Below are 26,382 nucleotides of genomic sequence, written 5' to 3'. Positions count from 1 at the left end.
TCTGAACCAGGGATTCCCTCCTGCTGGCGTCTAGACTGGCACCAAATTAAAAATCAGAAGGTTGCCTGCTTGGAAAGCATAGAATTAAGAGCCAGTTGAATAGTATCTTCTTATGAGCTTTAGGTTATGAGGACTTGGTCTTTCACATTGGAGTATCTCTCTCTTAACTGCCTGGGTGTTTCAGGATCAAAACACCCAGGTCTGTGGGAAAAGACTACTGTATTTTTGCCCTTCCACTTTTTTTTTTTAAACATGTAAATGGAAATTTTATTTTTAAACGCCCTTCCACTTTTTGACATTCAGCTGTCAAAACAGCCTCTGCCAGCCCTGACTGGTGTGGCTCAGTTGGTTGGAGCATGGTCCCATATACCGAAAGATTGCAGGTTCGATTCTCTGTCAGGGCACATACCCATGTTGTGGGTTTGATCCCTGGTGGGGGCGCGTTCAGGAGGCAACTGATCGATGTTTCTCTCTCACATCGATTCTCTCTCTTCCTCTCTCTAAAACCAATTTAAAAAAATTTTTTTAAGCCTCTTTCATTACCAGTTTCCTTATGAAGGGCAGAACTGGTTAAGATTTCCAGGAAAACTGCTTATTTTATTTTATTATTATTATTTTGTAATCCTTACCCAAAGATATATTTTTAATTGATTCTAGAGGGAGAGGGAGAGAGAGAGAAATGTCGTTTGGCTGCCTTCTGTACATACCCCAATTGGGGATCAAACTTGCAACCTGGGCATATGCCCTGACCAGGAATCGAACCCAAGACCCTTCGGTGCTTGGGATGACCCTCTAACCAACTGAGCCACACAAGCCAGAGCAGTACTTCTTATTTTATATTCACTGTTACTTAGGCAATATATGAAATCTGTTATGAACTTTGTGGTAATTTATGCTACTTAATATGATTCAAAAGAGTTTACCACCTTCACTTTGATTCCTGTAACACTCCATAAAGGACTGATGCATTTTGTACTTCCACTGAGCACTTTCTGTGGGCACACTGACTGGAGTCCCTATTTTTCCTCCAGGGTCATCTAGTAGCAGGCACCCAAATCAGGCAACTCCAAAGAAAAGTGGTTTAAAGAATGGCCAAATGAAGAATAAAGATGATGAGTGCTTCGGGGATGATATTGAAGAGATCCCAGATACCGATTTTGATTTTGAAGGGAACCTAGCCCTGTTTGACAAGGCAGCTGTGTTTGAGGAGATTGATACCTATGAGAGAAGAAGTGGTACCCGTTCCCGCGGCATCCCAAATGAAAGACCTACTCGGTATCGCCACGATGAGAACATCTTGGAGCCAGAGCCTATAGTCTACCGACGGATCACAGTGCCCCACAATGTGAGCAAAGAGTTTTGCACAGGTGAGTTGCACCAGGTTCCACATCCCCCTGCTGCTCTTCTCTTCCTATTATGCTTGAAATAGAATGACCCAGATTCTGAGTCAGAGTCTTGTAGCAGGAATTAACTAAAGTGACTTGGTGGTTAGCCCATTGTTATTGTCTCTTGGAGATTATGGCCAGGACAACATAATTACCTATCATTGTGGGGGATTTGATTTCTCTATATGTTCATTTATATCCTGCATCTGGCAGGATCTAGTCTGAGGTTTATTTAATATGTTATGATTGATAACTAAAGGGATAGTGGCCAACTGTCTAGATTCACATAATCAGATCTATTTTCACTTTAGCTTTCCTGTCATTGCCTGTACATTTTAGCAGAAGTTCAGCTCTTTTTTACTAGTTATTTGCTGGGGTAAAAAACAGTTGGAGATGGATAGTTGAAACCACTGGCTAAAATTAGGGTTTCAATAAATTACATTTGTTTACCACACTATCTTCATCTCCTACTAGCCCTGGTCATTGAGGGTTGGCTAGTCATTATTCTCACATAACAAAACAATGCCTTGGTAATTATGTAAGTCACTGTATATGATAGTCAAGTCTGTTTAAGTTTCTTATTTTGGCATTAGAATCTTCGAACTATGACATTTGAGGCAGATAAAAGCAGCTGTGGGAGAGGTGGTCTACCTCATCACTGTCCTTTCCTCCCAAACCACATTCTTTTTTAATCCTCACCCGAGGATATTTTTCTGTTCATCTTCAGATAGTGGGGGGGCGGGGGGCGGGGGGGACATCGACATGAGCGAGACACATTGACTGGTTGCCTCCCACACGACCCTGACCAGGGCATGGGACATAACTGGACCGAAATGCAACCGAGGTCCGTGCCCTTGACCAGAATCGAACCCTCAACTCTTTGGTCCGAGGGCCGACGTTCAAACCTCTGAGCCAAACCGGCCAGGGCAAACCACCTTCTTAATTGGGTTTCTTGGAATACAGTTTGAAAATCATTGTCATTGAATGATCTTCAGCTAAAAGGGGAATCATAATTATTTTAATAGGTAGAAAAGTAACCAAGTATAATGTTCATTTTGGTTTGAATGTAAAAAATATAAATTTTGAATGCTAGTATTGCTTATAGGGAGAATTATGGAGATAGCATAACTACATTTAGAGGAGAATCAGATCTGGTATGGCTTTTTACAGACAGCAGTAGGGCTCTATTGTATTTGGTTTTGCTGAGTATAGAAGTTTGCACGTGCTTTTCATGTGAAGAAAATAAGCAGACTGTCAAGCTAAGAAAGACTCCTAAACTGTTTTTCTCTTTCACTAGCAGACTCTGGCAGGCATACCTCTTTACTAAGGTAGTTTCCTTAAGTGGCACTGAGTGTATCTTGCTGAACTACTTTGATTTTTACCACCTACATAAAGGCAAACAGTATAGCTCAGAACCAGGCTTAATTTAAATGGCCAGGTTTTAAGTCTTTTAAAGGCAGCTCTCATCCAGCAGGTCTGGTAGTACCTCAGTTCCTGCCACCCATCTACCTCTGACTGCTCCCTTTTACTGCTCTCAGGACTGAGGTGGTTGGTCATTCAGTATGTGATTTCCCTGGAATTCCTGGGCTTGGAGAGAGAGAGATAATAGTCTGCCTTGGAGTGAAGTGGCTGACAGGGAGAGAGTAACAGTAAGAATTAGTAAGGAGTCTCAATAATGCTAAGGAGTGGAAATGAAGCCCTTTTGACAAGCAGAGCCTTCCAGAAATGGAGCCAGCAAGCAGTTATCTTGCTGAGCAGCTTCTCCTACAGGTGATTTTTATCTCAGCTGCAGCTCCAAGGCATAAGCCTCAAAGAAGGTTTTACTGAGTGTTATTTGGATAGTGCATAGATGGGGACTCTTTTCCAACTGGATCTACTATCCAGAAATTAGGATCAGAATAAGGCAAACTATCTGGAATATGTGGGGAAACAACCTAGGTTCATAAAATGTTAGTATTAGGTTACTTGATCACCTAGTATAATTTTCTCATTTTACAGATGAGGACATTGAGGCCCAGAGAGTAAAGGCTCTTAAAAACTTTATCCTATTTTTCTTTCCTCTTCTGAACACGGTTAAGTTAAAGAGGAAGAAGAACATAGTGTGAGAAGGGCAGTTTAATGACAAAATAACTACAGCCTTTTCTCTCTTAGGAAATGGGCCAACTTAGATTAGTAGTTATGGAAAGTGACTTGGATAGCTTCTCAATCCAGCCATATGGCATTCATCTCCTAAAACCTCAAATATCTTGTTTTCTACTAATCCCCAGAGAAGCAAAAGAACAAGATGTTTACTACCCACTTGGTGATGGCTGGAGTTTTATGTTCTGAGAGCTTGCTGCTGGCATTCCATACACTGACTGCATGCTAAATGGTATTAACAGTTTCTAAGCCATTACTAATTGCTCATACTCCTCTTGGTAATACTCTTTGCCAACTGTGGGGTCTGAGGGGACAGTGGTGTAAAAAGTCTGTTGATTGGGAAAACACATTCAGGAAGCAACTAAATTTAGCTTTTTGTTTAACACAAGTCTTTTCTCTCTGGGAAGCCCTTTTGAGTCCTTTGACAGTGCCACTGTCTCCAACAGTCAGATTGTCAGACGTTCCTCCAGCTTGGACCTACCTGCTAAGTAATGGTATCAGTGGCCACATCTGTGTGTGCTAAGTTTGGCTATAAAATGCTAGATGCCAAAAATAAAATACTAGATGCATGTGAGCACTCTATATTCAATGGTGAGAGGTCCCCAAAGAACACTGGTTGGGAGAGTGGTCAGGCTTCAGAGAAGAATCTTTGCTCAACATTCATAATATTCTAAAAGAAATATTTAAGCCCTGGACAGTTTGGCTCAGACATCGCCCCGTGGACCAGAGGGTCTCAGGTTCAGTTCCCGCTGAGGGCACATACCTTGGTTGTAGTTCGTCCTCGGCCCCTGATGGGGTCGTGTGGGTGGCAGCCGGTCGATGTGTCTCTCTCACATTGATGTTTCTCTCTCTCTCTCTCTTCCTCCCTCTCTCCCTCCTGTTCTATCTGAAGATAAATGCCAAAAAAAAAAGTCCTTGGGTGAGGATTTTTTTAAAAAAAATATTTAAGACACTTTGGGTCAATCAAAACACTGTGCTTGCCCTGGCTGGTTTGGCTCAACGGTTAGAGCGTCAGCCTGGGGTCCCAAGAGACCGGGGTTTGGTTCCCACTAGGGGCATGTGCCTCGGTTACAGTTTGTCCCCGGCCCTGGTTGGGTCATGCGGGTGGCAGCCGCTCAATGTGTCCCTTTCACATCAATGTTTCTCTCTCTTTCTCACTCTCTCTTCCTCTCTCTCCCTCCCACTCTATCTGAACAACAACAAAAAAAAAAATGGAAAAATGTCCTCGGGTGAGGATAAAAAAACAAAAAACACTGTGCTTTTTATTATAATTCACTCAAAGACAACCCTTCTGTTCAAGTTATTAAAATGTACTAGGAAATGGCAGTACACTATATATGCCTGGAGTCCAGTGGAAGTGCACTGGATCTTGAGAAGCAGGAGACGTCTTGAAGGCTGGGCTGATCAAGGCAGGCTTCACAAAGGGAATAAGACAGAAGCCTTGAAGCATGGGCAGAATTTCATCAGGCAGACAAAAAGAAGAGAATATTTGTTAGTAGGCTGGGCAGGTACTGGTGAGGAAAGGGCCTGAGGGAGATCAGCCATTGGCTGGTTTGGCTGGTTTGGCTGGAGCAGAAAGTTCATGTTGGGGAGTAGCAGGAATTAAAACTAACTTTGGACGAAAGCACAAAGAGCTCTGTGTGCCAGTGCTGTCGTTATCCTAAGGCCATTGGGAACTACTGAAGGATTCTAAAAATGACATAATCCAAAATCTCCTTTTGGAGGACTTTGAGTCTAGGAAGACTGGTCTTATGATAGAATTCAGGGTAGAACGAAAGAAGAGACCAGAACAAGCTCAAGACCATTTAGGCTCATGATATAACTAATATACCAGGGGTTTGGACCTCTCAATGGAAAGGAAGACAAAGATGTGATAGAAGTGACTAAGGGGAATTTGATAGGATTTGATGATTGAAAACAAGTGAGAAGGGATCAGGTGATCAAGAAGATAAACCTGTGAGGCAGTAAGAACGGCAGTGAGAATCTAGTTGCAGTTAGATTGCATGGATTTATAGTGGGCCAAGTCCACTATCCTCCTGTAGTACTTTGTGGCTGAGCCCAGAGAAAGCAGACAGTAGAATTGCCACACTGAATAATAGAGGTGAGGGAGTTACTAACATTTTTTTTTTTTTAATCCTCACCCGAGGACATTTTTTCCATTTTTTGTACAGACAGAGTGGGAGGGAGAGAGGAAAAGAGAGAGAGGGAAACATTGATGTGAAGGGACACATCGAGTGGCTGCCACCCGCACGACCAACCAGGGCCGGGGACAAACTGCAACCAAGGTACATGCCCTTAGTGGGAACCGAACCCGGGTCTCTCCGGACCGCAGGCGGACGCTCTAACCGCTGAGCCAAACTGGCCAGGGCGAGTTACTAACTATTAAAGGTTTCAATGAGGAGGCTCCTGTAGAGTCAGAGAATTGAGTTCCATAGCCAAAAGGGAGCTGCTGAGCCTGTTTCCTTACTGGAAAATGGGATAATACTTGTCAAATGAGATCATGTAGAAAAGCAGCTAGTGCAGTGCCCTGTTTATAATTGTTAGTTATTAGTATGCGACTTCAAATGTGAATTTCAAAGGCTGTCTCAGTTGGGTAATTTCAAAGCATCAACATTAACAAAATTTCTATTATGTGCCAGGCACCGTTCTAGATACTCTGGGTCAGTCATTGTCCATCACCTCAGGGGCCTTAGAGTATAGGAAAATCAAATGTATAAACAAACAAATAACAGAAGTGTGTACAGGTTTAGGGGTGGCAGAAAGGGGAAGGTAGAAGCCTGGTTCAGGAGAAGCAGCATCATTATAAGCAACACCATAATATTGAATGTTTATTGGGCATTTACTCTGTTCACGTGCTTATGTCAGTTTATTTTTATGGCATCTCTGTGAGGTTACACTGTTACCCTTATTTTGCTAGAGTTAAGTGTTCCAGTAATTCTTTTATTGGGAATGATGTTAAAGTGTTTTGAATGCTTTATTCCTGGGTTCTAGTAAATTCCTCTCAGGTATATCTATTCAAAAACCCTTTCTTTTAGGTAAAAGTTTTATTTACCTTCTTCCACTTGTTTGCCACCGTGTAGCCTTCTTCTGTCCTCAAGTACATGGACACCCAGATGGGAGGCAGGAGGTTGCTATTGGTGCAGTGAATCTCCACAATTATCCCACCTGCTTGGTCTGAAGTATGTTCCTCTGCCTCCACACTGTGTGTCTGCTGAGATTTGGAGAGCAGCAAGTGTATGAAAATGACCTGAAGTAGAGTTAGTGTTTACTGTCATCCAAAAGGATCAAGTCAAAGTTTGAGCAAGGCACTCTGGTCTGAGCTCCCTTTGAGTCTGCACAATTTACCCACACCCATTTCTCTTTGTAAAAGCAGTTCTCCATCCTCCTCTGAAGGAGAGCAGCTGATGAAGGCACAGCTGATTTGTCCCTGCTGCTTTATGGCTTGCCTTTCCACTCTTCTCACCATAGTAAGGTCTTTGAGCTTTAGGGGGGATGGTCTTATTGCCTTCTCAAACCATTGACCCAACCTATATGGATCCTGCCTTGATCTCCCCATGACCAATTCCCCATCCTGTGTTTACAGGTTAGACCACATGCTATATATAGGGAGACCATTCCCAGGGAGGTACCTCTTCTACATTGCTTATCTTAAGAGAGGCCATCAGGAGATACCAAGAGGTAAATTCTAGGAGCTGTTCTGTATTACACCTTCACTAATCCACCTGTGCTCCTGCATTAAGGGCCACAATAACTTTTCATTGAGCAGAAGCAGGAGCCTATTTTCTGAAATTGTGTCTCTACAAGCAGACTTCCTTGACAGTGACTTGGTGAATTGGGGAACCTTAGATTCTAGTAGATCCTCCAGTGCCAGGAATGGAGGGAGTGATTAGTCCCTTTAACATGGAATCCTTCAGAGTTTCTGGGCCTGGATAATCAGGTGCACACTTGTCATCAGTCTGCAGGTCTGGTTGTAAGTCATGGCAATCTCATGAGGTTTTAGAGTAGTACTGTTAAGACGTACGTCTTGGCCAGACTCTTCTCCCAGTGATGAACACTTGTACTTCCTACAGTCTTTCGCTGGAAAAGGTCTTGTGGCAATTTGTTGCCAGAGTATAAATTAAATAGTTTAAGCTTAAACTAAGGGCTGGAGGATCTGGAGCTTAGCACATTATGACCTGACACCTGAATTTTTTGATGAAGCTACCAGTTGGTCATTCTAGAAACCGAGTTGGTCCCTACAAATGTGACCACCTTGCAGTCTGTGCCCTTATGCCATTTCATTTTTAAAAAATATATTTATTTATTTAAACGTATCTTTATTGTTGAACGTATTACAGATATCCCTCCTTTTCCCCCTATTGACTCCCTACTGCCTTCCCCACACTGCTGTCTGGGTCCATTGGTTGTGCATATATGCATGTAAGTTCTTTGGTTTATCTCTTCCCACCGCCCCACCGCCCTTCCCTTTGAGGTTTGTCAGTCTAACAACCAATTTGTACTTTTTTTTTAAAGCACATTTTTATTTTATTATTATTTTCTATTAATTTTTTAGAAAGAGAGAGAGAGAAACATTGAAGCAAGAGAGAAACATCCATTGGCTGCCTCCTGCATACTCCCTACTGGGGATTGAGGAGCCTACAACCCAGGCATGTGCCCTGACCAGGAATCTCAGTCCATGGGATGACACTCAAGCCACTGAGCCACACCAACTGGGTCCAATTTGTACTTCTTAATCACTTCACATTTTTTGCATGTTACCCAAACTATCCTACCATCTGAAAACCAACAGAAAGTTCTCTGTATCTATGAGTCTGTTTCTGTCCTGCTTATTCATTTTGTTTGTAGATTCAGTTGTTGATAGATATATATTTATTGCCATTTTATTGTGTGTGTATATATATATATATATATATATATATATTTTTTTTTATCCTCACCAGAGGACATTTTTCCATTTTTTGTTCAGATAGAGTGGGAGGGAGAGAGAGGAAGAGAAAGAGGGAAAGAAACATCGACATGAAAGGGACACATCGAGTGGCTGCCACCTGCACAACCCAACCAGGGCTGGGGACAAACTATAACGGAGGTACGTGCCCTTAGCGAGAACCGAACCCGGGTCTCTCCGAACCTCAGGTCGATGCTCTAACCACTGAGCAAAACTGGCCAGGGCCATAGCTGGCCCTGTATTTTTTTTTTTTTTTTAATACTCACCTGAGGACATTTTTTTATTTTTTGTTCAGGTAGAGTGGAGGGAGGGAGGGAGAGAGAGAGAGAGAGAGAGACATCGACGTGAAGACATCGAGTGGCTACCACTCGCACGACCAACCAGGGCTGGGGACAAACTGCAACCGAGGTACATGCTCTTAGCGGGAACCGAACCCAGGTCTCTCCGGACCGCAGGCGGACACTCCAACCGCTGAGCCAAACCAGCCAGGGCATGGCTGTATTTTTAATCAATGATGGCACATGTGTTAATTTGGTATATCTTTCATTTCCTTTCCCACAAGTTTTGTTGCCATTTATGAAGACTCTAGGCCAGTTTATTTGAAGAATACCCTTTAGGTTTTATTTACTGCTTGTTTCCTTTTGATATGATTCCTGTTAAACATTTTTTCCAGGATTGTGGTGGGTCTCTGTCTCTCAGGGCATCACAGCATAAAGTACACCTTGTCAGTTTGTCCTATAACTGGGTCTAAGCTTGATCACTTGGTAAGATGTCTGTTAGATTTCTTTGTAAAAATACTTTTCCCCTTTGTAAGTAGTAAGTAATCTTGTCAGGAACTCCTTAACCTCTTGAGTCCATAGCTTGTTTCAGTGGAGCTGTAACCTAAAGGATGAGGTCTGGCCATGGACTGGAGGCCTCGTCTGGTTGTAAATGGGAAAGGAAGAGGTGAGGAGAGAGTGAAAAACATCTTACTCACTCCTGCCTTTGGTTATAGCTGGGCTCTTATCTAGCTGCAGAATGGAATGCCCTGATGCTGTTGTACAGATTTCCTCCCATTCATCTTAATTCAACACATATTTACGTAGCCCTTCCACCAGGCACAGTGCTAGCCCTGAAGGCACAGTGGAGAAGAAGGGATACAGTACTAGAACAAGATCAACACAGTTTCTGCCCTCACAGAGCTTACAGTCTAGTGAAGCAGACAGTCCAAAAAGAAAAACATCTACAAATTTTATTAAGTATAACTAAGGAAATATAAGCAGCATGCTGAGACCAAGTGATATTTAAGCTAAGGCCTAAAGAATAAGGAACCAGACATGTGTTTGAGGGTGGCATTGGAAGAGAGAAGGGAGCACCCTGGGGAGGGACATGCTTCCAGAGGCCAAAGGGAACTTGGAGTATTTAGGAACCAGAAGGCAACTAAGGTGCCTGGAGCATGGTGGGGGCTGGAGTCCATGGTAAAGGGGTGAAGTCTACAAGGGCCAGATCATGGGAGGCCTTGTGGACCCTAATAAATAGTATTTGTAGTTACACTTGTAATAAATTCTCCTTTTAGAGAGAACTAGACACCAAATTGCATTAAGTAGTATCTTTAATGTAAATGTGCAGGGGCCATCTGTACATTGTGGGTCTGGGGTATGAATTTACCAGAGGTTTTATACTCCAAAAAAACCCCAGTGTGATATCGTCATCCAGTTGTGTGACCACCACAGAGTGGAATCAGAATTCATAGTCTTGGATAAACCCCTATGCCCATACAGCCTCTGTACTGTTTCAAAGGACATGCCTTAGAGTCAGGGGAACTGGGTTCACTGCCTTTGCAGAATGCAGAGCTAAACAGGTTCCCCTACACCACCATCCTCATCGGGCTGGCTGAGGAGATGACAGAGAAGGAGGGTGCCGGTATCTCCATTCCCCACTTCAGCCTCATCACCAGCCCCAACAAACCTCCAGGAAAAATTAAATCCTCAACAAATACCCTTTAGTTTTATCCACTTGGCTTAGTGAAGGTTCTGATATTAATGACCGTGGAGGCCTTTTGTCTGACAGCTCTGCTGGTAGCTATTTACCCTCCACAGCCTGAATCTCAAGCATTGCCTCTAACCTTATTTTCTCTTTCTGGACTATATTGCATTAGCACCTTTTGATGTCTCCTGGCATGTTTGGCAGTGAGTTCAGGCTAGTCAGAATCATTTCTTTGTGCTGACAAGTGGGGACTGCATTGGTTGTTACAGAACAAAGACTAGTTAGAAATTTTTTTAAATCCCCATCCTCATTAATGAGCCGTGCTCCTCATTGATAAGACATGGGACACACACAACCTTTCCAACTAATGGGCCACCTCAGTGTGAGGATTGAGTTTAGGTGTGAGCTGACACTTTGTTGTGGGAGCCTTGTTACACAGCAGAAAGGCTGGGGGGTTTGAAGGACAGGAATGGATGTCCATTCAGAGGCTACTGGAGAAGGCTTGGGACATGGTGCTGGATGGTGTTTGATGGCGGGTGTGAGAACATGAATATGTGTTGTGTCCATGGGGGAGGGAAAGGCCTGAAGTAGTAGGTACTAGAAGAGCAGTGCAGAGGGACAAAGATATGCAGGAGGGGCAAGCCTGGGCAGTGGCGGGGCCATTCAGTCCACGGGGAATGAGTGGTGCATTCTGGAAGGATCTTTTCTCCTGGTTGTACTGAGTGTGCTTAAGCCATTTTCCTTGATACCCTAAGGTTAATCAGATCCTAAGAAGTTCTCTGCGTGTCATCAACTGGCTATAATTATATCTCCCTTCCTTGTTTAACCACCAGCAGTAAAATACATATTAATGTTAAGAGAAATCCTACCAACTGATTGTACTGCCTTGGTTCCTGAACAAAAAAGAGCCACCTTCCAACCCAAACATAATTAGGCTTGGTCCCTGTTCAGGCTTTGGCAATCTTATTGTTTGCAATTTGCACACTATGTTCTTGGTTCCCTTCCTTTGGAGTTTATTTTATTTCCTCTGCCTGTTTCTCATAAGCCAGTCTGACTGATTGGACTTTGTGTGTAAATGTTGAAAAGAAACATTTTGTGGTGCTTGGGCATTGCTTTCAGAGAAACAGTGGAATACAGTAGAGTCTTAGACCTTTTAACAGCAGACTGAGCAAAAATGACTCCTGGCCTTGTCTTTCCCTAAGTTACAAAATATGTCAGTTCATCAGCAGTGTTCCTTACCCCCCCACAGATCAGTGAGGAGATGGTAAAAGCCACACAGTTTCCAGCTGCAGCATGTAACCTGCTGAGAGAGTAAGCTCTCCTCTCCCTGTACCTTTAAGGACTGAGGAGAAAGGCAGCAGAAAATGCTCAGCCTGCCACTAGAGAGCCCTCAGAATGGAAGAGGGCTCAGCATGAGACCTAGACCCAGAAAGCAAGCTTGATTGTAGGGTGATAGGCCAAGACTCACTGCCCTGACCCATTTCCAGTTCAACAGAAGGAGAACAAGTAGGTGAGGAAATGCACAGACCTGAGGGAAAGCTCTCCCTTGCATGACTGTACAGGTAAAGAAGGTGTTTGAAGTAGGCAGGTGCGTGACTTGTCTGACAGGTTTAGAGTTGTAAGTGGCTTAGGCCTCGAGAATTTGTTCAGTCTTTTTACACTGCTATCAGTGGTTTCTAATTAGTTCTGATAACATGTGCGTGTCTGGAGCAGGTCATAAAAATGACTTTTAATCAGCTGTTGACATGCAAGGTCAGGTTGCAGCCTACAGCCTTGGCACCTGGTACATCAGTGACTGACATTTCTGAAAGGGTGAGAGAAGATAACGTTCCTCATGGCACTATTTGTTGTCTCTGCCCAATGCAGGAGTAGGACTCAGGCAGGTAGAGAGGCTCCATTAACCCAAAGGATAGTGTTAATTTTGATGTGTGACCATTTTTTATTTTATCATCATTACATTACGTTATTCTTTTACCTTCCCTTGAGAAGACACAGACCTGGGTGCTTCAAGTTCATGTTTGTGCTTATATTCCTGTTAAAATGTATTGCTGTATCTTCATTCTATGTGGCTTTAAGGATCTATGGTCCCTCTAGCTACCATCCTGTGTCTCCACGTTTGTGCACTTATTCTCAGCTGGTGTGCCCAAGACCCCTAAGCACCAATCCTCATCCCCTGTGTGGCCCCATTTCCTTTTCAACAAGATGAAAGAAACTCAAGATCCAGGAGAAACTTGTGAAATTGCAGGCACAAATGTGTATTACTGGAAAAGGAACTTCTCATAGAAAGAAGGTGGTTCACAAAACAGCGACAGCAGATGATAAAAACTGCAGTTCTCCTTAAAGAAGTTTGATGTAAACAGTATCTCTGGCATTGAAGAGATGTTCCCAAAAGGAGCAGTGATCCACTTGAACAACCTAAAGTCCAGGCACCTCTGGCAGCAAACACTTAGCACCATTACAGACTGTGCTGAGACAAAGCAGCTGACAGTGCTAGCCAGCACCAGAGATGAATGTGGAGCAGACAGTCTGACTGCTTTAAGGAGACTGGCAAAGCTCAGTCCAAACTGTCTGGAAAAGTACCACCTGCTACTGAGAGGATGATGATGATGAAGTTCCAGCTCTTGTGGAGAATTTTGATAAGGCTTCCAAGAATGAAGCAAATTGAATTGAGTCAAATTCTGAAGATAAACTTGAAGAAGTTACTGGGAGCTGCTATTTTATATTATGAATGCATTTTCAAATTTTGTTCATGGATCTAATAATATCTAGATCTGTAAAAAAATTTTTTTGGTTAATCCTCACCCGAGGATATTTTTACCTTTTTTTTTTTTTCTTTTTTCTTTTTAGGGAGAGAGAGGGTGAGGGGAGAGAGAAATAGAGAGAGAAACATTGCTGTGAGAGAGACACGTCGATTGTTGCCCCCCCCCGCAGGGCTGGGACCAAACCTGCAACCCAGGTATGTGCCCTTACCCAGGAATCCCAGGAATCGAACCTGCGACCCTTTGGTCCACAGGCCAATCCTCTAACCATCTGGCCACACCAGCCAGGACTAAATCTGTATTTTAAAGCCTAAGCACCTTGGATACTGCAGCTCCTTTCAGTTTTTGCCTTATATGCAAATCATTCTTTGCAGCTAATTAAGCTGATGAGGCCTGGGAATAGAGTTTGAAACAAAGGTTAATAAAGCTCTTTGCCTAGTTTAAAAAAAAATTTTTGTGTGTGTAGGCAGGACTGGATGCCTGATAGATCCTCAAGAAATTTCTCCTGGAGTGGTCAGTGAGAAAGACAACTTTTTCTATTCAAGACTCTGGAACCAACAGGATGATGATGAACTTTCACCTTTGAGTTTTGGTCAGACCAGAAATAGCACAAGGTTTGCATCACTTATGTCAGGGGTGGGAACCTTTTTTCTTCCAAGGGCCATTTGAATATTTATAACATCATTTGTGGGCCACAGAAAATTATCATTAAAAATTAGCCTGCTGTATTTGGTCAAACATTTAATTAACTCACCCCTATCGTATGGCTGTAACTGCTTCTCTTTGGTGAGGCATGTGATGTTAGCTGGTATTGATGATGCTGCTTCTTGCACCTGCTTGTCCAGGTTTGTGTTGGTTAGTCTGGAGTGCAGTTGACTCTTTGTAATGGTAAGTTTTGAAAAAAACTGCTCAAAGCAGTAAGTTGTTCTGAACACATGCATATTTCAATGCATGTCTCCTCAAAGTGGGAAATTCATCATTGTTTATGGAACATTTATAGAACTCAAGCAGTAGGAAGTTGTTGTACCTAGCTTTCAGCTCATCATTGCTTTGCCGTTGAAATGAATGATTTTGTGTTGTAGGTTATTAGGCACATCAGCTGGTTCCACATTGAACAGTGTAGCAAAGATGTTCAGTTCCATTTGTTTACTTTTCACATCCTTGAATCTTCCATTAAATGCCTCAATTTGTTTTGCACATTCACCAGCATATTCAAGTGTTGTCAAAGGCTTTGTCCTTCCAGAGTGGGGAAATGCCCTGTGTTATTCCTTTCAAGTTGCACTTTCCACAGCCTTAATTTAGCTTCAAATGATTTCATGTTTGAAAGCAGGGAGCTGAGCCCTGGCCGGTTTGGCTCAGCGGTTAGAGCGTCCACCTGCGGTCCGGAGAGACCCGGGTTCGGTTCCCGCTAAGGGCATGTACCTCGGTTGCAGTTTGTCCCCGGCCCTGGTTGGTTGTGCGGGTGGCAGCCACTCGATGTGTCCCTTTCACATCGATGTTTCCCTCTCTCTCTCGTCCTCTCTCTCCCTCCCACTCTGTCTGTACAAAAAATGGAAAAATGTCCTCGGATGAGGATTAAAAAAAAAAAAAAAAAAAAAAAAAGCAGGGAGCTGAGAAGCTGGTTGCGGCCCTGCAGCTTGATATTCAGCTCTGAGAGGTACTTAGTAATGTCCACCATGAACACTAAATCACACAGCCAGTTGCTATCACTGAGTTCCCTGACAGGTTTTCCCTTCATCTCCATGAACTGCTTGACTTCATCCCGCAGTTCATAAAACCTCATGAGCATGTTCCCACGACTCAGCCACCACATTTCACAAGATCACTGAACTCAGAGTCAAGATCATTCAGTAACTCCTTAAACTGACGGCTGTTAAACCCTCTGCTTTTGACAAAATTTATGTATGACACTACTGTTGACATCACATTATTGAGCCACAACGACTGCACAGAGACTTTCTTGGTGTGTGATGCAGTGGCATATAATTAAGTCACTTGGATCAAGACTGAGACGATTCAGTTCTTTCTTGACAAATGCAATCAACCCTTTTTGGGAGCCAACAGTAGTTGGAGTTCCATCTATAGTAAGACCACTTAAATTTTCAGATGTTACCTCAAGTTTTTTCATTAATAAAACATGTCTTCACCTCTTGTAGTGCCATCTTCCAGTGATAGGAGTTCCTCTCGCATGTCAATCTGCAGTTTTCCCATGAATGAAACAGCCAGTTGGGCAGTATTTTTTTTTTTATCCTCACCCGAGAACACTTTTCCACTTTTTGTTCAGATAGAGTAGGAGGGAGAGAGAGGAAGAGAGAGAGAAAAACATCGACATGAAAGGGACACATCAAGTGGCTGCCACCCACACAACCCAACCAGGGCCGGGGACAAACTGCAACCGAGGTATGTGCCCTTAGCGGGAACCGAACCCGGGTCTCTCTGGACCACAGGCTGATGCTCTAACCGCTGAGCAAAACTGGCCAGGGCAAGGCAGTATTTTTTATGTCTGTTGTCTCATCACAAGCCAGAGAGAAAAATTGGAACTCTTCTGCAGAATCCTTCAGTGTTTTTTCAATATCTTGTGCTAAATCAGTAATACGATCTGAGACAGGTCTTTGAGACAAACTGATACTCTGAAACAATTTTACTTTGTCTGGTGCTAATGACTCCTCTGAGACAGCCACCATGTACTCTTTCACAAACTCTCCCTCTACATGAGACTTCAGCTTCTTTGCGATCTGCTCGCTCACTACACAACTCATCTGAATAACGTTGTCTGTCACAGCGAGGCCTGGTGAAGGTGGCTTGCTGTGATTTCCAAACTCCGCTGAAGAGCATTGTTTTTATCCAGACACATTTGGCTTCCCAATTCATTGAGTTTAGCATGTTTTGAGCTGTAATGACGCTCCAGATTGGCTTTTTTCATTACTGCTAACTCATTGCCACAAACTAGGCACACAGGTTTGCCTTTGATGTCAACAAAAATATAATCGTTTGTCCGTTTCTCTTGGAAATATTGACACTCTGCATCAGCATTTCTTTTCTTTGTAGTTGTCATTTGTAGGATGTCACACCACTTAAGTTTTAATAACTATCCAGTTATTGCGCTGGCCGATTTGGCTCAGCGGTAGAGTGTCGGCCTGCGGTCCAGAGAGACCCGGGTTCGGTTCCCGCTAAGGGCATGTACCTCGGTTGCAGTTTGTCCCCGGCCCTGATTGGGTTGTGCAGGTGGCAGCCACTCAATGTGTCCCTTTCATGTAGATGTTTCTCTCTCTCTCTCTCTCTCTCCCTCCCCACTCTATCTGAACAAAAAATGGAAAAATGTTCTCGAGTGAGGATAAAAACAAAACAAAACAAAAAAATAACTATCGTTATTAAATCGCATCACCAGCGATGCGATTATTTTGTTTGATTGCTGTTCTAATCCTGCACTTTGGATTTGGAACACATCCAACACTTATATCATTGATTCTTGAGGTGTTTTCTGTGGACTGTGATTTCCTTAGTCTTCATCTGAGATTCAGTTTTTTCGAGGATGGTTGATCGTGGACATGTGGACCAAGGTTGGATTGGAGTTATCCTCTGTGTTGACAAAGAAGTCCACAACATCATCATCAATCATCAGAGGCAAGGTCTTCAATGTTGTGAGGAATCATCTCATCACAGCTCACCTCATCTCATCTCATCATCACTGAATTGAAGTAGTTTCACCACAATGTATTAACTCTTTTGCAACTTGTACATTCCCAGCCTGCCTGGCACTGACTGTCCTCTGAGTCACTGCAATACAGGCAGATGGGCCATGGGCAGCCGACGAGAAGCATATGTGTCTGTCCTGTCATGTACTCGTATGTGTCCTGTCTGTCCTGTAATGGATGTTCCTTGCTTGTCCCTCAAAATTTACATTATTATTATGATTCACTTGATATAAATTTATGTTGGTATGAAAAAAACTTCTAGATTTATTACATTTTGAGTCCCACCTGTGGTTGTCTTGGCAGGGCCAGACCAAATGATTTCACAGGCCTATGAGGCCCTCGGGATGGATGTTCCCCACCCCTGTATATGGTTGAGGATATGATCAGAGCTCACATCTGTTGACAAATATAGCTAAGGCAAGTTGAGGAGGTGGGGGCCCAGGAAGTACAGGCTTATTTCCCTACTTTGAGGAGTTGACAATTCAGTATAGATCATGACATAGGATCTAAAAAGGTGTCTGATCTAGCCAGAAAGAGCTAGTTGCATGTGGTCTACAATAACTTGCTAATGAGAATCTGTGTCTGTTAGTCTGTCAGCCAGTGAGGCCAAATAGGGCTCTTTGGCAGTGAGTTTGCTCCCAGTGGCTTTTAGCATTTGTTAGATGGCCTTGGTTGTCAAGGGAAAAGCTGCTTATTATATATTTTTAACTTTACTGTTTCTTTCTGTCTTGGTTTTCTGGGCCCTGAAATGGCATGTGGTGTGTTGACACTGATGCATATAATACTGTAGACTTCTTCAAGTGTACCAGCTGCTGCAGCCTTTGGCCTTTTATAACCAAGTACTTTCAGTGTCTGTTATTCTTTCTAACCTTTGTAGAATTTTCTTTATTTATGGTGAATAAAATGTTCAAGATTCTTCTGAGTAGTTTAAAGCAAGCCATAGGTTACTTTCCATGTACTCTTTCTCTGTGGTATGAGTATTGGGTCACTTACATTTGCCTCAAATGGGCAGAAAATGACAAATTCTTTGAGAAGACAATTTGCTAATTGAAATTTCTTAAGCAAAGAGGAAAGGTAAGTAGAAGATAGGAGGAGGAAGAAGTGGGGAGCAGATGGGATGGACAAGTCATCCTTCCTTGAAACTGAATAGTGGGACCAGAGGCTTGGGAGGGTTAGGTAGTGTTTGTTTGACTTCTGGAGAAGGATAAGGGGTCTACCTATAAAGAAAACTGCACTGCCAAGATGGCATTTCTCCCACTTTGTGATGTGGTTCATAGGTTGCTGTTACATGCTCTGTGCCGGCCTTTTCTTGGTAGTACCAAATATATCTTGGTAGATTTGGTCTTCGTGGTCAAAGCTTCATAAACCCTGCTTTGTGGTAACCTGAACAAGTTATTAGGCAGTTCCCCATCCACTGCCTGAGCCTTTGGGGCTGCATAGCGTGCCCCAGTCCCAGGTGAGGCAGTTGGGTCAGGGGAAGGTCAGTCAGTCTCAAAGTTGGAGATTTCACAGAATTCTAGATTGAGTACACCTATTTGTGGACCTAGTTTCCTGTAATCACTGCTCCTTTCTCTCTACACCTCCTTTTGAACTGCAGACTCTGGCCTGGTTGTTCCAAGTGTTTCCTATGAGCTACATAAAAAGCTGTTGTCTGTGGCGGAAAAGCATGGGTTGACTCTGGAGCGGAGACTGGAGATGACAGGCGTGTGTGCCAGTCAGATGGCACTGACTCTACTTGGAGGACCCAACAGGTAAATGCCTCTAGATTGGTGGGGGCTACGTGGGGTTTGATGCTGCTCTGCCTTGGGCCTCACCACAGGGCATCACACAAGAGGTATTTATTGGACAGTTGCTGCACATCTATGGAAATGTCTTTATGAAGTCACTTTCCTGGATGCTGGAGGTTTTTGTTTGCTTCTCTAACGCATCTCTAGCAAGCCACATTTTTTCTACTCCAGGAAGAACAAGCCAGTCACTCTTCCCAGAACAGAGCATCCAAGCTGAGTCCTGCAGAGCAAAGGGGATGTAACAGGGGCAATGGGAAGGGGGAAAATTAGTCTAGATCTGGGAAGTAGCATGTGCCAAGAGCAGAAAGATTGAGAGACTGTGGAAGTGGTGGGGGCAATAAGTCATTCTGTATGGTTGGAAAGTAGGTGCAGCTGAGCAATGGGGAGCTGCTAAAGAGATTTCAGTAAATTCGTCTTGGATTTTACAAAGATGACTTTGGCTGAGTAGATTTGAGTGGAGGCAAGACTGGAGGCATTGAGACCATTTAGTAAACTGTAACAGAAAACTGAGCCAGGGGCTAAAGGATAGTGGCCCCAACTAGGGAATTAGGGATCTGAGAAGTGGAAATAGGTGAAGGATTATTTTTAATTGATTTTTGTTTATAATTAAAAAAATTTTTTTGTTTAATTCTTGTTTAATTGAGGTAGAGGAAGGGAGAGATAGAAACATCGATTTGAGAGAGAAACATCAATTGGCTGCCTCCTGCACACCCCCTACTGAGGACTGAGCCCGCAACCCAGGCATGTGTTCTGACCGGGAATCGAACCAGGACCTCTCAGTCCATGGGTCTATGGTCAGTCCATTAAGCCATACTGGCCAGGCTAGGTGAGGGATTTTTTAAAAGATAAAATCAGCCCTGGCCGGTTTGGCTCAGCAGTTAGAGTGTCGGCCTGCGGACTAGAGAGACCCGGGTTCAGTTCCCACTAAGGGCACGTATCTCGGTTGCAGTTTGTCCCCAGCCCTGGTTGGGATTGTGTGGGTGGCAACCAGTCGATGTATCTCTCTCACATCGATGTTTCTCTCTCTCTCTCTCTTCCTCCCTCGTTCCCTCCTGCTCTATCTGAAGATGAATATAAAAATGTCCTCAGGTGAGATTCAAAAAAAAGATAAAATCAACAGGGCAGAGTCATTGAATGGATATGGGAGGTGATGGAAAGTGGAGTGTCCTGTGGTCACTAAACTTTAAGCTTTCCAAGATGGATACCTTGTCAGATAGTGATAACATTCAGTGTGATAGGGAACGTGGGAAGAGGAGCAGGTATGGAGAAGATGGTGGATCTTGTTTTGGGTATGTTAGGTTTGAGAGGCCTATGAATAGCCAATTAGCAGTCTGGATCTGAGGTTTAGAAGAAGTTTTGAGCAAAAGAGAGGTCTGGAAGCCATCGGCTTATAAATGGTGTAGAATAGTGAGATCCTGTAAGGAGAGGGGGTAAAGCAGTGGTTCTCAACCTTCCTAATGCTGCGACCCTTTAACAGTTCCTCATGTTGTGGTGACCCCCAACCATAAAATTATTATTATCATTATTATTATTTTAATCCTCATCCGAGGATATTTTTCCATTTTTTGTAGAGTGGGAGGGAGAGAGAGGAAGAGAGAGAGATGGAAACATCGATGTGAAAGGGACACATCGAGTGGCTGCCACCCGCACGACTAACCAGGGCCGGGGACAAACTGCAACCGAGGTACATGCCCTTAGCGGGAACCGAACCCGAGTCTCTCTTGACCGCAGGCGGACGCTCTAACCGCTGAGCCAAACTGGCCAGGGCCATAAAATTATTTTTGTTGCTACTTCATAACTGTAATTTTGCTACTGTTATGTTTTAGGTGACCCCTGTGAAAGGGTCATTCAACCCCCAAAGGGGTCGTGACCCACAGGTTGAGAACCGCTGGTTTAAAGAGAGGAAGGGCCTGGGGTGGAATTCTGGGAAACATCAGCATTAAAGGCAGTTAAGATGAAGAGCCTTCCAATATGGCTGAGAAAATCCTGGCCGGTTTGGTTCAGCAGTTAGAGCGTTGGCCCATGGACCAAAGGTTCTTGGGTTCAATTCCCAGTAAAGGGCACATACCTGGCTTGCAGGTTTGATCCCTGGCCCTGGTCGGGTTGTGGGGGAGGCAGCCAATCAATGTGTCTCTTTTTCACTGATGTTTCTCTCTCCCCCTCCCCCTTCCCTCTCTTCCACTCTGTCTAAAAAGTCAGTGGAAAAATATTCTCAAATGAGGATTAACAAACAAATAAATAAATAAAAACAAAAACAAAATGGCTGAGAAAAAAAGCCAGAGAGGTAAGAAAACCAAGAGGATAGTGCTTCAGAACCCAAGAGACCGTGTTGGAAGAATAAAGGAATGGTCAGCAGTAGTACTGCTGGGAGATCAAGCAAAGTGTCTGCTGCATTTGTCAATAAAGAGGACAGTGCAACTTTGTGGGAGAGGGGTGTCTAAAGTGAGCTGAGCTGGATGTGAGGTTTCCCCTTCTTGCTCCTCCACTTCCCTTGCCATATAGAGTTGTAGGTGTGTTTATTCCTCCTTGCTCTTGATTTAGGCTAGCTTCTCAACCGTCCTGTGCCAGGGAAGAGCCGATGGAGAAACTCCCCTCCCCAAAGGAGGGAATAGTGCAAGCTGCCTCTGATGGAGCCCCAGGCCCTTGGTTCTGATGACTGCTGCACCTCTGCCCAAAATGGCCATTGGGGCAGCTCCTGGGATAAGTTCTTCGCAGGAGTATTTGAGGCCGTTAAGTGGCTTCCCAGAAACATTAGTTTTGGGGCAGGATCTGCGTGTCCCCACAAAGTTATATTCCTCTCAAGCCAGCTTCTTGGAGCTGGCTATCCTTGTGTTTGTCTAAACTCTCAGAAGGGCCTTCTGTTGTCCTTTGCAGTAATTGCTGGTTTTCCTTTGAGAAAGATGAGCACATTAGTAATCATTTTTGTATATGTCAATGATTATGTGCTTTTCCACTGCTTTCACAATAGCAGTGAATCTGATACTCATAACTTCACCTCAAAGGTGAGTAGTAGTCTGGTGTTTTAAGATGAGCCAGCTAAGGCTCAGAGAGCTAGAGCTGAAACACTTCCCACATCACGTGACCCTGCCTTTATGTGGTGGTGCCCGATGTAGATAGATCTGTTTCCAGTGCCTGTGCTCTGCCCCTGCTGCTGCGTGTGTGGGTGCCGTGGTCTGCTTTGAGTCCTCTAATGGGGGATGCCTCTCGGACAGGGAGAGTCCATTTAGGAAACAGACAGGGGTGAGTCATATGCCAGAACTCTGCAGTGTTTGTCTGGAGTACTCCTATTTCCTAAAGAGGCAACTATAGTGGAGGAAATGAATGGTATTCCCCAAAATTTATTTGGAGGGTGGAGTTTCCTCTTTGGCCTGACAGCAGCTGTCATTTTTTTCCCTTTGGGAGACTAGTGACTATCACTGCTCCACCCCAAACAGGGACCTAAGCTGATTTCTGTTTTCTTCCCCCTTCCCGCCCTGGGGGCAGATGGCACTGCTTGTGAGTTGGGCACAGCTCCAAGGCTAATCCTCCAACCTTACTCGTGACTTCTCTGAGATCAGAGAGATCTTTCTTGAATGGCAGGAAACTGAAAGTGACTTCATCTGGAAGTGCGTATCCAAGTCAACTGCCAGTCTAGGAGGCTGGGAAGCCCTAGCCCACTGTCTCCTCTATGACCAGCACTCTGATGGACCAACATCTATCAAGCACTTTTATGTGTTGGACCCTGTTCTCAGTGCTGATCAACACAGCATCCTATGAAGTAGTTCCTATTAGTATCTAGAATGTTGTCCTTATTAAAGCTTACTGGCAGCTCAGTAAAGAGAACTTGGACTGATAACTAATTGAGGATGATATAGAACTATCCTGTTTAGCACTTGCTGTGATTTTTTAGAAGCTGAGCCAGGGTGATCCTAGAAAAGGTGAGCTTTGAGCTGGGTCTCAAAGAAAAGGTGGGCTTTCTGGGTAGAGGACACAGTTTGAGCAGCAGACAAAAGCTTTACAAGTGCAGGAGAAGATTAATGAGACCAAACATACTGCAGTGGGGCAAGCATGTTGGGGGAAAAAAGCAAAGAAGGCTGTAGAAGTTAAACAGAGTTTGGACCTAATAGATTCACACTGTGAGAACAGTAAATGTTCTTGGTCAGAAAACAGTGTTCTGTGAAACAAGATCTGGGTGAACTACCTAGTGAGAAGATCCAGCAGATGAAGTGACACTGGAGTGTGGGACACCCTGTAGACCTTTGCAACCTGGAACCATCAGGAACTCTGAGAGCAACAGGTGCCTTGGCACTCGCTTTGTTTAGGGTACAAGGGCTTGCCAGGTCTGCAACTGAAAATGCTTCTTTACCTCTATTCCAGGTTGAATCCCAAAAATGTTCACCAGAGGCCTACAGTGGCTTTGCTATGTGGGCCCCATGTAAAGGGGGCTCAGGGTATCAGCTGTGGAAGGCACCTAGCCAACCATGATGTTCAGGTCATCCTCTTCCTGCCCAACTTTGTCAAGATGCTAGAGTCTATCACCAATGAGCTGTCTCTCTTCAGCAAGACCCAAGGCCAACAAGTGTCTAGTCTTAAAGGTGAGCATTTGCACAGTGCTGGGCTGAGGCTACCTCCCTCCTCAGTAGTTTGATGGTCTGGTGGTGCCACCCAGTGGCAACAGGTGGTAAAGCACTGAGTATAAAGCATTCTCTGCCTGTAAGGAGTTGTAGTACAAATAGAAAATACTTTGGTGTTGACTTGCTTACTTCCCATCCGTTCGTCCTCCTTGTCCCATACTCAGGTGGAGAGCTGGGGATCCATTTATTCATTTCACAAATATTTATCGAACAGGTACTGTTCCTGACGCTGGGAATAAGGCAATAGATTATTTTTTCTTAAATATATACTTCAATGGAGCTTAACATTCTGGCTAGGACAGATTGAAGAGACAAATAAGTAACATTTCTATAAGGTCAGATGGTAGTGTTATGGAGACAAATGACGCAGGGAAGAGAAAAGAGAGTGTTGGAGGGTTGGGTGAGGAGTAGCAGACTTAGACATTTCTGCGTCAGGTTATAAAGGGCCTGTGGATCACCGTAAGGGTTTGAACTTTAACTAAGGTGAGATAGAAAATCACTGGAGAGCCGGGCCAATGTGACTCAGTGGATTGAGCATTGCCCCATGGACTGAGAGGTCCCAGTTCTATTCCCGGTCAGGGCATGTACCTGGGGCAGGCTTGATCCCCAGTAGGGGGCATGCAGGAGGCAGCCGATCCGTGTTTTATCTCTCTCCCTTCCTCTTTCTCTAAAAAATCAATAAAAATGTATTTTTTAAAAATCACTGGAGAAATAAGTAGCAGAAAGATGTAATCCAGCTCAGGTTCCAAAATGGTCATTCTAGCTGCTGCTTGAGAGTAGACTATAGGCTTACAAAGAGAGGTGTTAAGAGGCTGTTGTGGCCCTGGCCAGTTTGGCTCAGCAGTTAGAGTGTCAGCCTGTGGTCCAGAGAAACCCGGGTTCGGTTTCTGCTAAGGGCACATACCTCGGTTGCAGTTTGTCCCCGGCCCTGGTTGGGTTGTGTGGGTGGCAGCCACTCAATGTGTCCCTTTCACGTTTATGTTTCTCTCTTTCTCCCTCTCCCACTCTATCTGAACAAAATGTGGAAAAATGTCCTTGGGTGAGGATTAAAAAAAGAGAGAGAGAGGTGATAAATTGGAGAGAGATGATAGTGGCTAAGACAGTGAACATGGTAAAAGGTGTTAGTTTCTGAACAAGTTTTTTTTTTTTTTTATCCTCACCCGAGGACATTTTTCCATTTTTTTGTTCAGATAGAGAGAGAGAGAGAGAGAGAGAGAAACATCGACGTGAAAGGGACACATCGAGTGGCCGCCACCCGCACGACCAACTAGGGCCGGGGACAAACTGCAACCGAGGTACATGCCCTTAGCGGGAACCGAACCCGGGTCGCTCTGGACCGCAGGCCGACGCTCTAACCGCTGAACCAAACCAGCCAGGGCTCTGAATCAGTTTTAAAGATAGAGTATACAGATTGAATGAAGGGGATGAGAGAAAGAGAAGGGTTAAAAGTGACTCCAAGGTCTTTGGCCTGAGTAACTGGAAGAATGGAGGTGCCATCACTTGAGATAGGAAGACTTGGGGGACAAGGTTTGTGGGGTAAGAGCAGAAGCTCAGAGATGCTGGATACACAGGTGGAAATGTTGATTGATGTATATATAGCCTGGAGTTTAGTGAAGGGATCCACTCTGGAGTTTCAAGTGTGTATGTAGTATTTAAATGCATTATGACTTTGAATAAGGTATCTCCTAGGAAAAGAGAGTAAATAGAGAAGTTGTTGGACTGACTGCTTTGTTTAGATGCCAGGGAGTTAAAGACCAGCTAAAGAGACAGGGAAGGAATGGTCAGTGAACAAGAAGGAAAACTAGGAAAATTTGGCACTTAAAAGGCAAGTGAACAGAGGAGGGTATGATGAATTATGTCAGCAACATATTCTAGGTTAAGTTCAAATGAAGAATGAGAAAATTGACCACTGGATTTAGCAGTGTGGAATAGCAATTTCAAGTGGAGTAGCAGGGGTAGAGTCTGATTGGAGTGGGTTTAAGTGAGAACAGGGGAGAAGTGGAAAGAATAAATATGGCCCAGAGAAAGGGCTTTGCCAGGGGTTAGATGGCGAGTACTCTATTTTTTTTTTTTTTTTATCCTCTCCCGAGGACATTTTTTCCATTTTTTTGTTCAGGTAGAGTGGGAGGGAGAGAGAGGAAGAGAGAGAGAGAAACATCGATGTGAAAGGGACACCTCGAGTGGCTGCCACCCGCACGACCAACCAGGGCCGGGGACAAACCGCAACCGAGGTACGTGCCCTTAGCGGGAACCGAACCCGGGTCTCTAGGGACCGCAGGCCGACGCTCTAACCGCTGAGCCAAACCGGCCAGGGCGATGTCGAGTACTCTTAAGTCAGGTACCTATGGGCATGTAGACCCATGGTGCCCTGTCCTAAGTAAGGAAGCCATGGGTCTCCAATTGAGAAATATTTGTTTAGGCTGAGACCTGGGAAGGGGGCCTGGTATAGGCTCCTCCTCTTGAAATCTATAACACAATGCCTATCCCATGCAGTTCTTTGTCTTGCTCCCCAAAAGGCTTCCTGTCCCAACTCTACAAGCTTAAGGCTTTTGAGTTTGGTCCAATTCTGTTAATCTCAGTTTAACTTCTTACCCCAGTCAGGTGTTATGTACTTACTGAGACATCTGTTCACTGTCTCAGAGGCCTGGTTAGAGTGGAGAAGCCTTTTTAAATGCCTGGGAGAAGTGATAGGTTCCTTCCCCATTCTTAAGGTTGAGCTTCAAGGAGGACCCATTTCTGTGACAGTAGTGAGAGAGACCAGCTAGGCCAGGTGGCTCCAGCAGGGTGAGTGGGCCAGCCCACAGTAAAATAAGTGCACAGGCTATTGCTTGCTCACACTTCTAGGGCCAGTCAGCAAATGGCATTCAGGGTCTCCCTATGAGTGCTGACTCGGCAGTAGACCCCCACCTTCCTGGAGCACATAATATTCCCAGGGAGTTAGTCAGATTGTGCTGTGAGAAGGTCTGCACACCCAGCAGGACAGTGTTTCAGCCTGTGAGTTCCATGAGGCCAGTGGTCCATCGGGCTGACATGCCCTTGGTCTCTAGCATCCAGCCCCACCAAGCCTTGGAACTCCTAGGGCCTTAGTCCTGGC

At 44.3% G+C, this 26,382-nt stretch overlaps 1 protein-coding gene across 4 annotated transcripts in view; it reads left to right on the top strand.

Moving 5' to 3' along the window:
- The window catches only part of EDC3 (enhancer of mRNA decapping 3), a 79,490-nt gene that overhangs the window by 46,467 nt on the left and 6,641 nt on the right, over positions 1-26,382 (top strand). For all 4 annotated transcript variants that reach the window (XM_036268205.1, XM_036268215.1, XM_036268224.1 and 1 more), the window contains 3 exons: positions 1,032-1,367; positions 18,486-18,639; positions 23,032-23,249. In XM_036268205.1, coding sequence (XP_036124098.1) covers positions 1,032-1,367; positions 18,486-18,639; positions 23,032-23,249 — 708 coding nt within the window. The remainder of the gene's footprint in view (positions 1-1,031; positions 1,368-18,485; positions 18,640-23,031; positions 23,250-26,382) is intronic.

This window comes from Molossus molossus, unplaced genomic scaffold (genome assembly GCF_014108415.1).
Source record: "Molossus molossus isolate mMolMol1 unplaced genomic scaffold, mMolMol1.p scaffold_m16_p_1, whole genome shotgun sequence".
Classification (NCBI taxonomy): domain Eukaryota; kingdom Metazoa; phylum Chordata; class Mammalia; order Chiroptera; family Molossidae; genus Molossus; species Molossus molossus.
This window is presented reverse-complemented; position numbering and strand designations above follow the sequence as displayed.